This window comes from Haliaeetus albicilla, chromosome 13, assembly GCF_947461875.1.
Source record: "Haliaeetus albicilla chromosome 13, bHalAlb1.1, whole genome shotgun sequence".
Classification (NCBI taxonomy): domain Eukaryota; kingdom Metazoa; phylum Chordata; class Aves; order Accipitriformes; family Accipitridae; genus Haliaeetus; species Haliaeetus albicilla.
The window spans coordinates 4,942,683-4,956,772 of record NC_091495.1 but is presented as its reverse complement, the minus strand read 5'-3'; the positions used below and the strand labels follow the sequence as shown (position 1 = coordinate 4,956,772).

The following is a 14,090-nucleotide window of genomic DNA, read 5'->3' as shown; positions in this document are numbered from 1 at the left end:
CTGACTTGTGCCAAGCCAGCAGCAGCTCTGGTGCGAGGTCTTGCTAAGCAGCCCCCCTGAAGAGGGAACTCATGGGGAGGGTCACGGGCTTGAGGTTTGAAATCTTTGGCAAGCTTACGTTTGGGTTTTCTATTGCAACAGAATACAGTTTCTAATGAGGGACAGGGGCCCTCTCCTAGAAGGAGATGATGGAGAATGAAGCTCAGAGAAGGAGGAAAATCAGAAATGTACAAATTCAAACTGAACAGAGAAAAAGAAAGTCAGGACCTACAAGCTGGCATTATTCTTGCTGACTCTCGACTGCAAAGGGATGGGGGTGCCCTGTGGTGTGACAATCTTCCTTCTCTATTAACATATTGTTCATAAATAAACTTTCTTCCAGTGCCTCAGGTTTTATTGCTCTTATAAATAATACAATCTTCTTCTCTGCTAAACTCTTGGGGCCAGAATCTGGTTTACAGTCATAAAAATCAAGACTGAATCTATTTTCTTATGCTACCTTTCTTGGGCAAATCTTAAGCAAGATGATACTAAACCCCCTCTTGTTTTGTCAGTTACTCTGCCCCTTGGCACAGCTGGGATGCTCTAGTGGCTTGTTAAAACAGAAAGAATACAGGTTAGTGTTGGCTAAATTAGTGCTAAACCACCTCAAAAAGGAAGACTTCCAGAAAAGGGGGATGAAAGCAGGATGCTCTTTCTTTTGGTTGCAGCCTGTCTCCTTGTGAATTGATCTAAGCTAGCCCAGAGCTGCTTCTTGTGGCTGCCTCCACACCTGATGACTGCACGGTCCTGTCTCTGGTTTTCTTTCCTTATCCTAACAGCTGGGGAAAACCATTTTGCTGTAGTATTTTCTGAAACAGTGATGGTGTTAATAATGGAAAAGTATAGCCCACATGCTCCTCAGTTGTTTAAGTTATATTACTGTGGAAAAACTCTTCCTTGCATTAGAGGCTAAAGGTCATCAAAATCTTGCGTTAACAGCTGTCGGGGCCGTATCAAACCCCAGCTCACGTTCCAGGTTGTGTGCAGAATCATCTGCCTTGGCTCACCACACTACCAAACCTCAGCTGAAACACAGAGGTTTCTGCGACACTATCAGACAAAGGAAACATCCCTGCATTTAAAGGAATTATTTTCAAAAATCTGCAGAAAACAAAAGCATTGATAACCAAGAAATACACAAAGTCTGTCTCAGTAAACACAGATATACATGAAGGTATAGCTCATGGACCCCCAAAGTGGCCAATTCCTCCTCTCTCTCGAGATATGCCCAATATCTGAAGCCACACACTGCCATCTCCTCTGACCTTCCTACAGTCTTCATGTAGCTGATGATATGATTCTAGGTGAACATTGTTTTAAAAGTTGATTTCTCTTGCAATATTAATTCTTCATCCTTTAAAGCTGCTTCCACTCTTATTTTCCTATAGTTTTTGTGTGGATAACTGTGTCTCTAAGCAACACCCTAACAGGAAAAATCTTATTCCGTGTCATTTCAAAGGGACTGTTTCAAACATTAGCATTCACACCTGCTTTTGCTGTTTATTGAAACTTGCAGTTGCATTTCAGATGCCTGAGTAGACCCAAGGTTGTGCAAAATTTTTTTTCTGAAGTGCAAGGAAAAAAGAATAATGGCATCCAAATGTTATATTCTTGAGACATTATGGGCTTCAAAAGAATACTTGCACGTGTACTGCCACTCCAGTGCCAGTACATCTCACAATACTTCTCCTTTCAGGCTAAGAAATAGTATTATCTGAATTTCACAAGCAATCTTGGGTGTATGTCATATTTCCCCACATGAGAAGTCTGATAAAACAAGATGTCACTCCTGGGCTTTCTAAGCCTTACAGATGGGAAAGGCTGTCAAATGGTTAAATCACCGGCTTATCTTTTGAGTGGGTTAAACAACAGACTTGCAGCATGTTTTTCTTCTGCCTCTGGTGTTTGTGTAGGTAGGTATTTAGAGAACATCTATTTCTTGATAGCTGTTTCAGCTCTTCTGCTCTAAAAAGAGTTAGCCTATAAAGATGGACCTATAGGATAAAAAGACCCTAAACATACAAATGTATTTTCCACTGTTTGGCCAGTTTTTTTACAAATCTCTGTACAAACTTCTACAGTCACAATTTAATGAAAAAGCTCTGATAAATCTACCTCGACTTCTTAATGGTTTAAATATGCGTTCATGGGTCCCTTATTTCAAGAAGTTCCAGCTGAAAGCAAAGCAGCAAATTCTCAAGTATCTTTTTGCTCGGGCAGCTGTTCTAATTCATTCACGAAGGCACAAAGACCTAATTTTAAGTAACTGTAGTACAAATACAGGGTGACAGGGCTGCTGACTAAGTTACTTCTCAATTTAAAATTTCTGCATTTAACTCTTCCTTCCTTAGTATGCATTTCCCTTGACTACTTTTAAATTTAATGATACTGAACAACTTTGCCACTTTATCAAGATCATTTTGAGCTTTTGATTTTATCTGAGATTTTCCTGGTCCTTGCAGCTCTGCCAGTAGCAGCTTTTGTAAATGGACAAATCATGTTATCAAACAGCTTCTTTCTGCCCCTCTCATTAAAATCACAATTTAGATTTAAGATCTTTACACTGCAGTCATTTCCAGCCCCAAAAGGCTTAAAGTAGACATGACTCCATACACATTCAGCACAAATGACACTGTATTTTTTATCCTCAGAAGATAAATACATTGCTTGCACAATACTCAGTCTGAGCAAAGAGATGACAGAATATTCAATAATGAATAACCAAAAGGATTTTATGTGGGTTTCTTTTTAATTGAAATTTACTGAATTAGTTTCTCACTCAGTTCTCACGTGGGCAGATTTCCCCTAGTTGCTGTTTCTGCCTTGATTAGATTTGCTGGCATAAGACTTGAGAATGAATGTGAACATTCAGTCCACCATTTCTAAAGGGGAAGAAGCTGCAGTGGTACAAGCTCAGAAAGGTCAAAATTCCTTGAGGAATCACTGTGGGGCTACAACTGTTATCAAGATATTACTGCTTTTTTCGTCAATGAGTAAGGACACTTACTATGGGTTTTTAAACACGAGCAATAGCAGTGCCTCACCCATATAAGTAATCCCAACGTTAACATCAAACTGTTCAATTTCTTATTTTATTCCACTCCAAAGCTTTAATTACTTGAAAAGGCTGCTAATGCTTTGCCTCATCTAATGCAATTAGATTCAATTTTCATTCTACTTCTCATTTGATTCAAGAGAGACTGCATTAAAACCTTCTGATGTCTATAGCCAGGTATACCACCCATTGCCATCAACAGACCCACTGAGTTCAGGGAGATGAATTACTTAACAGTAATGACAAGTGCTGGCAACATCAGACCTACATTTGTTTTATAAACCTAGTGTGCCAACAAAATAGGCAAGGTGGGATTTCCTAAAGCTCTGTAGACCGGTCTACTATTGACTTCAGCAGAAGCAGGCTATTGGGGAGATATAAAATTAAACATATTTGATTTGTTTGGATTGCTATGCAATTGCCCCTTAGATTATAATTCTGTTTGTTACTTAAGTGTGTCTATTCACAAAAGGTTTTGTTATCACTTCTAAGATTTATTGCGCTCAGGAAGACTTTCACATTTCAAATGTTCACCAGCATGAACCCTAATCTTTGTCCTTACCCATCTTCTCTCAAAATGCACCCAGATATGCACTCGGTGCTGACACACTATGAAAACTGTCTCTTTTCATAAAGGTAAGCAAGGCTTATATGCATCATGGGTACAGGCTACGTTTCCAATAATATCAAGCTGTCTTCATACTAAAAATTGCAGATGAAATGTTCCAAGTTGGTTTTCTGTTGCTCTAAACCTGATGCTACTATGGCAAGAGGTGAAATTCTCATTGACTTCAACAGCTGCAAAGAGAAGGTAATACTGCATTCATTAAAATAAATGACATCATTGTATTTTCCAGCATACCACCAGGAATGGATATTGTTATGTGAAGTTAATTGCCAACAGATCTATCCTATAATTGTTTTCCTCTTCTCCCCACGATGAAGAGCAATTAAAGTTCACATAAAAGCAAGACGGTGTGCTTGCAAAGATGATCGATCAGTAAAAGTGAGAAAAAATGATGAAGTGTGTATGATCTGTGTCAAACGGAAGACAATCGGAGAAGGAAGAAATAGTTAGACTGAAAAAAGAAATAAGGGCCAGTAACAGGATTAACACTAGGGAAGAGGGACAGGTGTGATGAGGAACAGAAAGAAACTGTAAAGCTTTACTTTTTACTTCTTTGGTAGTTATTAACTTGGAAGACTGCAAAGACATCAAACAAATATTCAAAATTTAATCAAGCACACAAATCATCAGTAGAGGAGGGTCTGCTAATTGGGAGGAAGGCAGCAGAAGCTGGAGAAATGAAGAGTGCCTGGGAAAGGCAGGTGACTGTGGAGCGTTAGAAAAGCTGTAAGAGAAGGAAAGGGATAATATCCCCAGGAGAGCAAAGGGGGAGAGCAGAGGCTAGGGACTGGCCAGGCGCCATGGGAACACAGCCCGCAGGGTTTCAGGCAGGATTTGGATTTATGAGCCTGCAGAAAACAGGGCAGCTGATAAACCCAGTAATTATGATCCCTCACTGCTATTACAGGTGCGATAACAGATTTACGGGGAGGATGCTTAGTAATACAGACCGACTGGCTGGAGCCATGTGTGTCACCTCTGCGGACGGAGAGCTGTCAAAGTGGGAATTTGGCCCACCAACGTTTGGTTTGCAATCACATCTCCAAGCTCTTCTAAATGCACAGGGAACCAAAACACAGGTTATTTGCTGCCCAGCAGGACTATCCCTGAAGACCAGACTGAATGTCGTGCCAAGCGGGAGGTACGTACCCACTAAGGAGACATTGCTCCTTCAACCACCCGAGCGAGAGGGACCCTATCTCATGTGATGCTGGGGCAAATTCTCTATTCCCTGATGTTACAGACAGGCTTTGGTTTTTGGGTGACTGCTCTGAGATGCTGTGGTGCTTGACACTCAGTTTGGAGAGCCCAGGTTTCAGTGCTCCAGCTAAGCACCCCAAACTCCACAGCCACACCAAAAAGAAGTGCAATTTGGTTGTCCGCGACTTAACTTCTCCGGCCGTAAAACAACAATTAGATCTCCGTTGTACTGATGTTAGTGTTTTGAAACATTTGGTTTCATAGTTAGGGTTTAATATTTAAGAAACCTCTGAAACTCTTAGATTAAGTAATCTGAGCTGCTGTGCTCTGTAGAAATCTCTAAGTTTAGATGACCAAAGCACAGCAATAGCTTCATTTTTTGGGTCTGGCATAACCCTACAGGGACAGGTAAACCCTAAGCAGTACTGAGACTGATTAAAATAATATTTTCAGAAAACTTTTTCTCTTTTGAAAAGGGCTGTATTTAAAGTACTGGGGTTTCTCCCTCCCGCCTTCTAGAATAAAAACCCAACAAATTTAGGATAAAAATTATTTCATCACAACCCTTCAGCAGGGACACCTCAAGTCACCCGTGTAATTACATGGATGTACTCCAAGTAGAGCTTCCTATTGCTGCTCTCCACTACCAGAAGGGAAGCTGTGATTTAGATTACTTTTCTGCTCGGAGCACCCAACCTAAGCTCATACATTTAGGCAATGCCTATTAGTGGTACCCAAAGAAGTTAATACTCCCATGCAGCTACCCCAAGTAGAAAACATTGCTATGGTGCCAGGTCTTCACCTGAGGAAGATGACTCTAGGATGACTTCTCTCGGCAGAAATATGCTGACTGTTGACCTGCTGACCTCTGAGCCTCTTGCTCTCTGTTCTTTGTCAAGACTACCCAAGTGAGAAAATAACTTTCGGAAATCTACCGGCACATTGATCAAAACATCACACGCGCCTAAGGAATCGGATCTGGCCGCAGCAGACCAAGCTGAAACACACTCCCATGATGCCTGCAGACCGCGTATAGGATGGCAAAGACAAATAATCTGACGCTGCAGCTTAATAATACTGCTTGCTCCTCCAACTGCTTTCTCATTTGGGTTTTGTTTGGTTATTTTTTAACTTCAAGAAGGTCAGCTCTGGAGGCAACTGCTCCCTAATTTGAACCCTCTGCAAAAGCTGCCTGTACAAGACTCAGAGAATTGCAGAGCCCTAAAAAAGCATAACACTGATGCTGATCAGGTGCACATTCTGGTGTGACTGTCGCCTTTTGGTTTGTGTTGGCCGTATGGACAGTGAAATTGCATTCACAGAGAGCAGAGAGCCAGAACCTTCCCCAGCTGCAGCTCAAATTCATATCCTGAAATACAACAATGAAGAAGACAGGACAAATATATTTCCCCCTTAAAGCCTTCAGACCATCTTGGTTATTTGTGGAATTTCTTGCCAAATTACCATGTGAAGTGCTTGCTCTCAGGCAGGCTCGCTCCCTGGCTCCTAGCAGTGCAGTCCAACATCTGACCATGCACTTGCCGAGCTGTCCAACAGTCTTTTGCACATCACTTCCATTGAATTACGGCTTTCAGCACACCTGGACCTCCAGATTTTCTCAAAAGACTATGACACAGAGCCAGAGGGTATTTTAGAAGTGAGTGGTTATGGTACCTAAGTTGTGGAGCACCCAAGGAAATGATGTGCTGGGTATGGTGGGTCCCTACAGAGGACCCAGGGAGAAGAAGGTCTAACCCAGCCAACATCCCAAGCAAGGAGAGAGCAGCTGCCGGGAGCTGGTTAGTTAGCTGGTAGAAAATACCAAATATTATGTCTCTCATTACGTGGCCTTTCTTCACGTGGTTTCAAAGCCCCACCTCTCATCTCACCGCCTTATCTCTTTGAGATAACCCATCCCTTTGGGTGGAGCTGTCAGTCCACACAAATACTGAGTCATTTAACAGAATATACCTCGTGGATAAGGAAAGCATGAACAGTCCTGCTCACACCTATACACTGTGCCCTAAACACCTGTAACCCTCGCACAGATGTACAGAGGGAAGATCTTTGCACCTCTTCTTCCCAGCGGCCCTTCTCGAGCACCTGTAACCCCGACATGTTCCATCCCAAAGCAACGCACCTGGAGTAAAGGTGCTTTTTAAAAATATTATGTTGAAAAATCACTTTTACATATTGCAGTACTTCTTTTGACCTTGTTTTTTATGGTATGGATTTCGATAAAGCAATTGTATCCCTTGATTTCTGAAACATGTACTTACACGTAAGAAGCTTAAAATCCAAATTTAGTAAGTGGATGTCTCAACATGTTTTACTAGATAGGCACCTAATGTTTATTCTAACATTTAAGGGAGGAAAAAAATCTGGTTACAGAGTCTAGACTCATGGACTGAGTCAGAAATTCAGAGCTTCAGGCATCCCAGAGCTGCCTGATGCACTAGGCAGAATGAATCTGTGCTACTAGAATATGGGGAAAGCTATGATGGATTATGCTGTACTCTGCAACATTTTAGCAGGAAGAAAACTGGTCTGAGTGATGCTTTGCTTTCAGTCTTTAACAAAGTGCTGGGAACTATTTGTGATTTTCATTTGGGGAAGGAAGGAAAAAACTCAACTGAAAAACAAAGTCTACTGCCAGTTAGACCAATGAATCAAGAATAAATTTCACCTAGCTGCTCTTTAAAGAAATCAGAACAATAATAATAGCAATTGCCTACAAAAGAATACCTTTTGGAGTGCAAAATAATGACTGAATAAATGGTGTAGACTGACAGCAAGCAATCAGAAATTAGACCAAAGAATTTTCTTATATAGCTCTGAAAATCGAGATGTGGCTAATGAAAAATGGACTCAACATTTAATTATGCAACCACAAACAATGCAATAATAAAAAAAATGAATGCCCAGAGTGCTATCGAGGGGGTGTTGTAAGCCACTCGCTTTGTGGGCTATTCAGGAAAACGCTTTAAGATTAGACTTAACATTTCATTTTAACTCTCTCTCCCATTTCTTAAAGACCCCACTATCATGTTTCTCACCCAGAGGGTTTGATTACGTCCCTGTGTAATTAGGGAAGCTGCAGAACTGCAGCCAGGGAAGTACAGGACACAAAGCACCTCAGGAAGGCTTGCTGCTCGGCTCTGCAGAAGCCCTGCTTGAGGAGGCTGGATGGAGCAGTTTTCTCCAAGCCCCACGGTGCCTAACCCTTGTGTTCACAGAAGGATGAAGAGTTGGAGTCTCCCTCCCTCTGTTCAGCCTACACAAACCCCAGGAAAACTTGCAGCCCTGTCCCTGGGTGACTGTATTTCGATGCCTACCTATGAAGCATTTAGTAGTTTTATTAAAACCAGTAAGAGTACAGTGAGGACTTGAAAAGACCCAGCGAGTTTTCTGTAAGTTGGAATCCTCTGCAGATAAAAGGCTGAGTAACCCGTGGGTGATTTACCCTCGACAGACATGGCATCTACGTGCTGTTTGTTAAGCAGTAAGAAAGCTTTCCGATGCGTCACTAGGAGAGGAGCGTGTTTTGCTGGAGTAATAAAGTTGCTTTGACACATGTAACTGATGAAGTTGTTGAGGAAGGCGAGCTGTTTTGACTCTAGATGTCTGGTAGTTCTTGGCGAGGTGGAGTCAAGGCAGCATTCTCCTTGTCAATTAAGTGTGACACGAAGGCAAGGGAAATTGCTCTGAACCAGGATAATACGGTATGGGAGCTGACAGTGGAATCAAAGGTACTCCAGGTACATAAAGGAGCTGACTGGGAGGGAACGAAGGGACCGTGAAGGAACAGCTCTGGAACTGCTCCCCCAGGCAACACGTTGACACCTTCCATTTGGTGCAGCTCGGCACCCCGGCACAGCGGCTCTGCCATGGCCTTCGCCGTGCCCCACGGCACAACTCGGCTTCGCTTCGAGCCACCTTCTCCTGCATCTCCTTGCTCAGAGCAAAACCCTGCTCCACAGCAGGCTCGTTGAACTCACGCAAAGTCGTGTAAGTAATCCAGGAGTAAGTACTAGCAGGTAGGATGCCAAGCGAAGGCACTACTCGGGGGAACGCTTGGCAGAATCCGGCCTTTGCTGCAGCTGGGGAAAAACACTCTTTAGCCTCCATCTTGCATGAGAGACGTAGACATTATTGGCTATAAAAAGAGATTGGTGCCTTGGTTGCACTACAGGAGTGTGTGAAAGAGAATTCTGGGTTCAGCCATTTACACCTGTCAAGATTGCCAAAAAAGCCCTGCTGAGTTTCTCATTCCCTCCTCCCAGGTACAAATGACTGCAGACAGGGCAATGGAGTGGAGATGCAAACAAACGCTTGCAAATGAAGGGGAAACATTTTACATTTCAACAACCACGGAGAGAAAAAGCCAGGGCTGGCAGAGGAGTGAATGGATCTGCGTTTACACGTCACCTGAAGATTTCTCTGTTTGCTACAGCAGGTGTAAGGAAAGAGTGGGTATGTTAATATACTGACTTTTTTTGTCCATCCATTCAGGTCTGTTGTAATGAACCCTTAAAAATATATGCTCTTGTGATGAAGAAGGCCTAACGCTTCATTAAAATGGTGTTTTAATGACTGGGCTATTGAATGTACTTGAAAAGGGAAAGCTAACTGAATTATTCAATGCAAAAAGTAACAATACTTGACAACATTGCTGTAGTCACCATCACGACTCTATTATACAGATTAGTCACTATTGATAAAACATCTTCTGAACCTAATGAATGTAAGTGCCATAACGAGCCGTGTGCTTCTTCCTTTCTAATACAGGGAAAGCGTGGCACTTATGCTCAGAAGCCCCAAGACAACTGGCTTGTTACAAAACTTAAAAACTGGCAGAGAGAGAAAATCCATAAAGATCTTGTGTCCCCAGGGACAGGGCTTCCCAAGCTATACTCCGAGAGCAGCAGATAGCCACGGCTTTACTTCAAGTCAATCTCCCACACGGCAGCTCTTAATGGTATTTGTAGCGTAAAAGTAAAAAAAAGTAAGAAATAGTAATTTTAGAGTACAGAAAAAAAAAATCCCACCTCCCTAAAGTCACCATTTGCTCATAAAGCGCCGCTCTTCCTAAACACCTACCAGAGAGCGAGTCACCGCAGCCAGCGGTAGCCAGAGAATGTGCGTTTCGGCACAGCTATTAGACATACGGCTTCGTGCAGCTTCTGCCTTTATTCCCACACGCACCCTAACTTTGCCAGCAGTTAAAACCAGCACCGAGTGCAGCGGTGGGGCACCGCCGAAGCCCGGGCTATCGCTCCAGCACCCTCGGTAGCCCGCTGCCTCTTCACCCCCCCCCCCCCCCCCCCCCCGCGCCGCCTCTCCCGGTAACGAGCCGCCGTTCGACCACCGGGGAGGGCTGATGATGCTCGGCGGGCGATCGGCCCCGCTCCCTCCTTCGGGCCGGCGGAAGCCCAAGCGTGCGACCCCTCACCCGGCGGCAAAACTTTGCTGGGGAAGGGACGAGGCTCCCGCCGCGGCCGGGTCAGGGGGTCTGGCGGCCCCAGCGGCAACCGGAGCGGAGCCCAGCGCCGGTCCCCGGCACCGGGGCGGGCGGTGAAGGGACAAGGGGACCCGGACACCCCTACCCCCCCCCCCCTCCCCGGCGGCTGCAGGAGCCCCGGTTGCCGCAGCAACGCGCCGGCGGCTCTCCCCAAAACTTTGGTCGCTATAACGACCGCCCCGCGGCCGCAGCATCCCCCGCGGCCCCGGTCCCGGGCGGGCCGTGGCTCACCTATGGTGGAGACGACGGTGCCCACGAAGTAGAAGGCGCCGGGGAAGTCCCAGCGGGGCCGCAGGGCGTCGACGCGGATGCCCGCGGCCATGGCCGCCTCGTAGCTCCGCAGGAAGGCGCGCAGCTCCGGCAGGCTGATGTTGAAGATGCGGCTGAAGTTGTGGAGGGTCCGGTTCCAGCGGAGCTGCGCCGCCGCCTCCGACGGGCTCTCGAGGGCCGAGAAGACGGTGGCGCCGGCGCTGAGGTACGCCGCGATGAGGGCGGCCAGCAGCAGGAACCGCCCGTTGTCCTCGTTGAGGGGCGCCAGGCGCCGCCGGCGGCAGGAGCCCGCCGCCCCCCGCGGGGGCATCATCCGGGCCGCGGCGCGGCGACGGCGGCGGCTTCTCCGCTGCAGGGGCCGCGGCTCTGACTCATCCCCCGGCGGGGCTGCCCGCCCGGCTGGCGGCGGCGGCGGCGGCGGCGGCACCCCGGGGCCGCCGGCCTCGCCCGCCCGCCCTCAGCCCGACGCCCCGCGCCCCCGGGGCCGTGGGCTGCTGCGGCCCCGGCCGGCTCGCTCTGGCCATGCGGGGCGGCGGCGGCGGCGGCGGCCCCGCCGCGGGGGAAACCGCCGCGGGGAGGCGGAGGCTCCGCGCGGCGCCCGGTCGACGGCGGGCGGAGGGCGGGAGCGTGCGGCGCGGCCCCACGGGGAACCGCATCCCCGGCGGGAAGGCTCCCCACAAGGCCCCCACGATGCTGCTGCTGCTGCCGCCGCCCGCCCGCCCCTCCGGCCGGGGCCGGGGCGCCGGTACCGGGGCGCCGGGGCCGGTGCCGCGCCCCCGGGGGTGCCGCCGGGCCCGGCCCGGGGGAGGGACGGGGCGGAGCGGCCCTGCCTTGCCTTGCCCTGCCTTGCCCTGCCCTGCCTTGCCTTCCCCTGCCTTGCCCAGCCCGCCCCTCGTACGCCCGGGAATGGGGGGACACGGCAAAGGCAGGCTGCTCCCCCTTCTCCATCATGTGTGCGATGCGCCTTGCCGTTGCGGAGGGTTGTTGGTTTTTTGGTTTTGGGGTTTTTTTTTGTAGCTTTAAAACCTTCTTCTCCGTGGCCGGCGCCCAGAGAAGTGGTTTGTGAGGGAGCTGGTGGTGGTCGGTGGAGCGCTAATTAATTAATTTCAGCTGTTTCTAAGTGCGCCCGTTGGTGTTTCTCATCTGACTCCAGTCTCCGGGCTGCACAAAGTTAGACCCAAGAAAATGATAAATTTTGGGTTCGGTGCCAAATGCCCATTCAATCTTAGCTAGCATCTGAAAGGTGATTTTTTTTGGTTTTTTTCCCAAGCCGGTGGATTCTTTCTTCGCTGTTTGGCTTGGAACAAACACTATATCCTTTCTTATCCATTAGGCTGCAGCAAGAACTGCAGTCCTTTCCTGAGAAACTTGTAGTAAATAATAACGTTCATATTTAAAAAAAAAAAAAAAAAAGAGAATCCACACCGATAAAGCATTGCAAAGAGGATGGGAGTGATGCCAGTCCTGCAAACGTGTGTGCAGGGGATGGTAACACGTGTAGGAAAGATCTGGGCTTGGAAGAGCAAATACTCCCCGCAGTTTGCAACTGCCAGTGCCAGTCTCACAGGAGTTTGTTCCCTGGTTTATGTGGGTTTTTTAACCTAGGTTTTATATTTTTTGTACAGCAAAATCCTTGCTGCCTCAAGGTAGCTACTTGATGCCTTTTAGCAAATAGATATTTACCATCACTAGGACTTCTCCATAGCTGTTCTTCACCCATTTATTTCTTATTTTGGATCTGAGAGATTTTGCTCTGCCCTGAGATTTCATGTTACTGGCAGTTATCTTCTGGCCACATCTGCAACAGGAGAATTTCCTCCCTTCCTAGCAGACTGTTTGTACTCACCAGGTGAAGAAAATGCCTTGGATTTACACCTATGCTTCCTAGGAAAAGCCCACAGATAAAACACAACAACTTAGTTTACAAAGTACTCAAATATCATGTTTTGATCGCCACTAACATGTTTCAACTTTGCTTTTTGCCATTATTGCTTTTGTGCTAAAGCATTCTGTTCTGTAGAGGTGGAAGGAAAGTGTCCAGAACTATCAAAAGAAGATTTCCAATCTCCTGTTGTGCTCAAGGCAACCAATACCACGTGCAACCCTTAAGAAAAAAAGTGGCTCCTATTTCAAAGTGTCAGTTGTGTCCCATTATAAATACTAAAACCAAATAAAAATAAAATAATTGAACCAATAAATCACAAACCCAATAGCTGTGGGAAGTAATAGCAGATCTCAAGGACAAAAGAAGCAGGAAAAAAAAAGGGGGGGGGGGGGGAAGTATATCAGACCTAATCAAAAGCCCATCAAAACAAGCGGGAAGTCTCCCATGGATAGTCAAGGGCTTAATATAATAGGTCAGATATGGACCATTTAGCGCCAATGGCTATAGTTAGAAATATTTTCCACTCCGGTAATCCAGGAATGATTACATGCGATCTACTGTATCAGATGCTGTAAATCCGAGCTAATTTACCTGAATACATGGGAATTATGTTGCTGCAGTTGGATATTGGGGTTTGGATTCCTGGTATTTTTGTGTTTGCAGGGGAGATAAAACTGTTGCTTTTTTTTTTTTTTCTGTTGAAAAAATTAAAAAATTGAGGGTCCAGTTCTCTGGAGTTCTCAGCAATTTCACCTACTGTGAAAGGCCAGTGAAGTTTTTGGTGGGAAGATGGTTAGAAAAGTTTGTGTAACTCATATTCTCACCATGCCATGCATTGTCCCCTCTTGGGTGATGGCTTGGACCATAGGTGGAGACAGAAAAATTGGCTATTTCCTTGGGTGACAGGACCGAATCTTTTCCAAGCAGTAGAAGCCGACTGGCTCTGGAGCCTGTGGTGACCTTTCTGGAGATGTCCTGCCGATGAAAGGATGACGCTGGTGGGATGCCGATTAGCTTGAAGAAGCACATAATAGATATGAAAGCATACCGGTAACTTTCCACAAAGAAAAAAAGCTAAGCTGAAGCAGCGAGGAACGTGGTTTAGCTGCTTCAGCACGGACAAGACAATATTTCAAGCATCACCGAATCATGGTTTCTAAGAATTAGAGCTGTTGACAGATTTTCAAAATGTTTTGACAACTCATTTCACTAAGGTTTTTTTACTTGGAGTCTTGAAAATTTGTCACCATTTTGCAAAAATACTCAATTCTTTGGTTATAAAGCTGGGGGGGAGGGGGGGAGAAATGTCCATCTATATTTTTTCCTGTATAGTCCTTTCCAAAGCAACTAACTCCTAGAAAAACTCCATTAGCTGGATACAAATCGTCCACAGCTACAGGACTTTGGCTTAAAGGAAGGTCACGGGTTTGGTTAATCTGATCCTGACACCAGAGTTTCTTTGAGGAAACGTCCTGAAGCTGCTGCTGCA

The 14,090-nt window shown here is 46.2% G+C and overlaps 1 protein-coding gene across 2 annotated transcripts in view; it reads right to left on the bottom strand.

Moving 5' to 3' along the window:
• The window catches only part of KCNK12 (potassium two pore domain channel subfamily K member 12), a 30,115-nt gene extending 18,968 nt beyond the window's left edge, over positions 1-11,147 (bottom strand). The window contains exon 1 of one of the 2 annotated variants that reach the window (XM_069799941.1): positions 10,678-11,147. In XM_069799941.1, the coding sequence (XP_069656042.1) occupies positions 10,678-11,029 (352 nt within the window). In that variant the 5' untranslated portion in view covers positions 11,030-11,147. The remainder of the gene's footprint in view (positions 1-10,677) is intronic. The other variant, XM_069799942.1, reaches the window with a different exon arrangement.
• Between the last annotated feature and the right edge of the window lie 2,943 nt (positions 11,148-14,090).